This window comes from Cynoglossus semilaevis, chromosome 14 (assembly GCF_000523025.1).
Source record: "Cynoglossus semilaevis isolate Cse_v1.0 chromosome 14, Cse_v1.0, whole genome shotgun sequence".
NCBI lineage: Eukaryota > Metazoa > Chordata > Actinopteri > Pleuronectiformes > Cynoglossidae > Cynoglossus > Cynoglossus semilaevis.
Window position 1 is genome coordinate 9,381,020 of NC_024320.1, and position 4,151 is coordinate 9,385,170.

At 41.2% G+C, this 4,151-nt stretch overlaps 1 protein-coding gene across 1 annotated transcript in view; it reads right to left on the reverse strand.

The window, feature by feature from the left end:
* LOC103389497 (ankyrin-1-like) overlaps positions 1-4,151 on the reverse strand; it is a 64,449-nt gene that overhangs the window by 14,123 nt on the left and 46,175 nt on the right. The window contains 5 exon segments of the mRNA XM_025062220.1: positions 573-701; positions 1,541-1,769; positions 1,863-1,959; positions 2,051-2,255; positions 4,065-4,151. The exon segment at positions 4,065-4,151 is cut by the window's right edge and continues 35 nt beyond it. Coding sequence (XP_024917988.1) covers positions 573-701; positions 1,541-1,769; positions 1,863-1,959; positions 2,051-2,255; positions 4,065-4,151 — 747 coding nt within the window.

Sequence of the window (4,151 nt, forward strand, 5' to 3'; positions counted from 1 at the left end):
GAGACAGTGAGACAGACACATAGACACAGGCAAGGCCGCAAGATAGGAGGGCAGGCTGAGAAAGTGAGGGACAGTCACATGACATGCAGGACAACAACTATTACCAGACTGGGCTCCAGTTACAGGGACAAATATGGTGCTTGGTAATATCATTATAAAGAGGTGAATAAAACACACACACACACACACACACACACACACACAGACAATCACATCAATCATTTTACATATACTGTACTACTAGTTTTTCTGGTGAAATGGTTTTAGGTAAATAAAAAATAAAATGAAAATGTATTTCTTGTTATAGTGGGATGTATCTGCAGTGTTCCGTCTTGACATGCTAACGCTTTAGCACAAGCTGAGTCTGGTTTACACAAAATACACTGAGAGGCAAACAGAAGCACAAAAACCACCAGGTGAACAGACTCTCTGGGTGACCAGCAGGTGGGGGCTCAGGAGGGAAATGACTGGTTAACGACTGAACCTGACAATTACACAGACACTACACGATACTGTGCAGAAACAGTAAGTGATAACAGCGCAGGCGTGGGAACACAGAGGTGGTGACAGACCTTGACAGAGACAGGAAGTCTATTATCTCTAAAGGCCTGGAAGCTGAAGCTGCGGGGCTGCTGTGTGGCCTTTCTGATGGGCACGAGGTTCCCAGAACATTCCAGGTGCAGTGGCATACCTTCCATCAGCTGTAGATGGCAGTAGCGTCAGTAAAAAAAATAAATCAGAGAAGAAAGTGAGAATAAGCACATGTGAAACAGACATGTTTTTACATTTCTAGGAATGGTTCGTGAAACATAATCCATATCCACCCCTAAGCCCATCTGTCCCTATGACTGCACAGTTTACCTCTTTTTCTACTCGCTAATGTATCCTGTACCACTCTCAAGTATTTCCCTGCCACTCCCAACTTTATACGTATAGTACTAGTGATCCTTTCTTGGTAAATACAGTTTAATCTCTCCTAATTTACAAGAACACAGAGAGGTTTAATGTCAAAGAAAATATTGTTACTTTTCACTTCAGGTTAGAGACCAAATTTATTTAGTTGTACATATTATCTAATCTAATCTGAATTAATAATTGTACACACAAAAAAAATCACATCTGTAATACACTTCCTCGTGATTTAGCAAAACTTAAGATCATTAGTGAAATTTTTTTTCTCTCACCTCACTATCTAATGCCTTATTCTCTGGTTTGTTTACCCCATGGTCGATAAACCAGATACTTAATTTAGTTATTAAGAACGGAAATTTTTTATTGAGAATGGGTGCTAGCACACTTTTTTACCAGTTCGCTTTTCATACTATTCCAAATGATTTTCTGTTTCCTCTTATTTCTTTCATCTGACGCCTTAAAGACTTTCTGAAAAATTAATCAAATTCTGCTTAATTATTAGTACATCTGTGTGCTTTATCACCCGAGCCTGCTGCAAATTCAAAAGTTTATTTATCCTTCACTTCCAATACATTTCCTCCACATCAAATAGTTTGGTGATAATTTTTAATGCTAGCACTGCGCTGACCTCAATGTCTCGGCTGCGTGCCACTTCGGTGAAGTTTTCATGTAGCTCCAGCGTCTTGTCCATCTTATCATCCGTCATGCAGTAACAACGTAGACGTCCCTCTCGTGCTTCATTCATCTTGGCAAAAATAACAAACTTGGCCATGTACGGCACAGACATTAACTCCCGGTAGAGCAGGTTGGAAAAGGTCACGACCTCTGCTGTGCGTGGACAGTCTGCCAACCAGAACCTTGGAGAAAAGACAGGGAAATGATAAGAAAGTGACACTTAATATTGAAATGTCAACATGGCCATGTGTCCTGGGTACTCTTCAGGTCCTCACCGTGCAGAAACATTTGTGGTAAAGCTGGCACAGTTATTGGCGTACATCAGCTTTGTGGTCCCTGTGATGTCCTCCCACTGAGCTGGTGCTGTGCCACCTGGGGTGCAAGAATCACACAGTGTCATTTATGCTCTGATTGTTAAAGAGGAGACAACAGAAATACTTTTGAAGGACATTTTGTACCATACCAATGACACTGCAGAGGAGGCGTAGGCTGGTTGTGTCGCCCTCCCCGGCATCCCTAGCATTTTCTCTCCAGGAAGGTGGCAGCGGGATGCGCAATCCGATTGGGCGGTGGAATTTGCGTCGGCGTGGTTCAATGGTGACCACTGGGCTGAAGGTCGCCTGGTTTCCAAGCTGTCGAGTCAGCAGCTCATCCGGGATCGGCTGAGCCTGATGTGGATATGGGGGGAGGGAAAAGGAGTTAGTTAGACAGTATAAAAGGACGTGGAGTTATACCGCAAGGTGTAGAAAAAATTATATAAAAAAAGAACAACAAAGAAAATAAGAGGTTGGTGTTGATCCAAAAGGTGAGAGAACAAAAACAGATAAAGAGAAAACAGACAATAAGAGAACAGAAGACAGGAACCTCAAACTCAATGCCATACTCACACATGAAAACAATTCAAAGCCTGACCAGTGGATCAGCTCGACCAGCGAGACTCACAACTTAAAATGAAGGAACTGAGAAGTGATGAAGTGGCTGAGAAAAATGGAAGAAAAAATAAAGAGAGAAGCATGCAGTCAAATAAAATAACATTTCAGTCGTGGCCTACTTATACCGTGTCTCACAAAACAAGAGATGAAAAACAAAATGTATCACAATCTTTATGTTGTGGGGCAAAAATAGGGGCAGTTTGAGGCTTTGAAATTGGAATTCTAAGCAAAAAAAAAAGCATTGTACAGCGATATACAGAACATCTCTGTGAATATTCACAAAGCACAAAAACCATAGTGTATATACATGTTTTTATTCAGTATGTGGACCAGTAAAGTTAAAGAGCATCACTGTTGGGTCATTTTGACCGACAGGGTACGTATTTTATGGTCCATTCAAGAATCTTATTGATTGCATGATTTAAGGCCGGGGTTAGATTTGTAAGTGGGTTTAGGATCATGGTGGGTATTAGGTCAGGACTCAAACTAAATCAAACAGGCAATGTGTTGTGTTATGTCTGCCAAAAAGTAGTAAATGTATTTAGTTGAATGTAGTATGTAGTACTTCTAGAAATGTATTTTTGAAACCACTGGTTGGAACAAGGGTTTAGATTCCTTTCCTTACGGCAAGAACATTACTAGTTTGCTATCCCTGGTCTTTCTTTATAGTCTACAGTCCAAAAGAAGCAGTGTTATGGAGATTGTTATAAACGTATCATGGAAGTGATTTTAAACAGTTGTTGGTGTTAGGCACGGCTCGGGTTGATCTAATCCTTAGGATTGGTATCAGTCCAGGATTGCTCAAAGTATAGCCTATCTGATCTGATACGTTACAGTATCGGTGTCAGACATGAAAAAGCTGTACCATGCCATCCCTAGTCTCAGTATGTGACCTTGGTGACCAATGATGGTGGGGTCCATCACCACCATCATTGGCATCCCTGATAGGGGATTAGGTCTAGTCCTCCTGTTACTCTAGATACGATAAAGATAAATGACTGAATTATCTTTATAACTTGGGTCTTTGAGCAAAGATTCATGATGAATATTTGATGCTTTGTCTCAGTAAACCACAAGCATCATCAGGATGAATTTTAGACAAATGAAATTCACTGAACATGTGGGATACAAAAAATAAATCATCACGACAAATGAACAGATGCTGCAGCTCTGCGGCAGTTTTCATGAATTTTTGCTGCGCCATACATAAATGTCCTTCAAATATGGTGATTCATTATGACAAGACAAAACAACTTCTACCTGCAGTCAGCAGAGCATGACACTGTTCTCTTCAACAGCACATAAATTGTTGGATTTGAAACTGAAAAGTTTGGTTCATTAAAATGAGAGTAGAAATAAAAAACAAACCACTGCTGGTGCAAAAGTCAGGCCAGGACACTGACTGTCAAACTGATAGTCAGCTGCTGCATAACTGAAACATCTGTGCTCAGTGATTCAGGCAAAACTCCAGATTGTTGTGTAAGCAAAACAATGAACGCACAGGCCGTTATGAAACGCTGTGTATTCCTGCACTTCTCTGTTTACCTGCAGCCCCAGTCTCACTCTCTTGGTCACGGCCGTCTCGGGGAAGATAGCCTCTACGTGCGGCACGAGCTTAGTGGTCAGTCGACC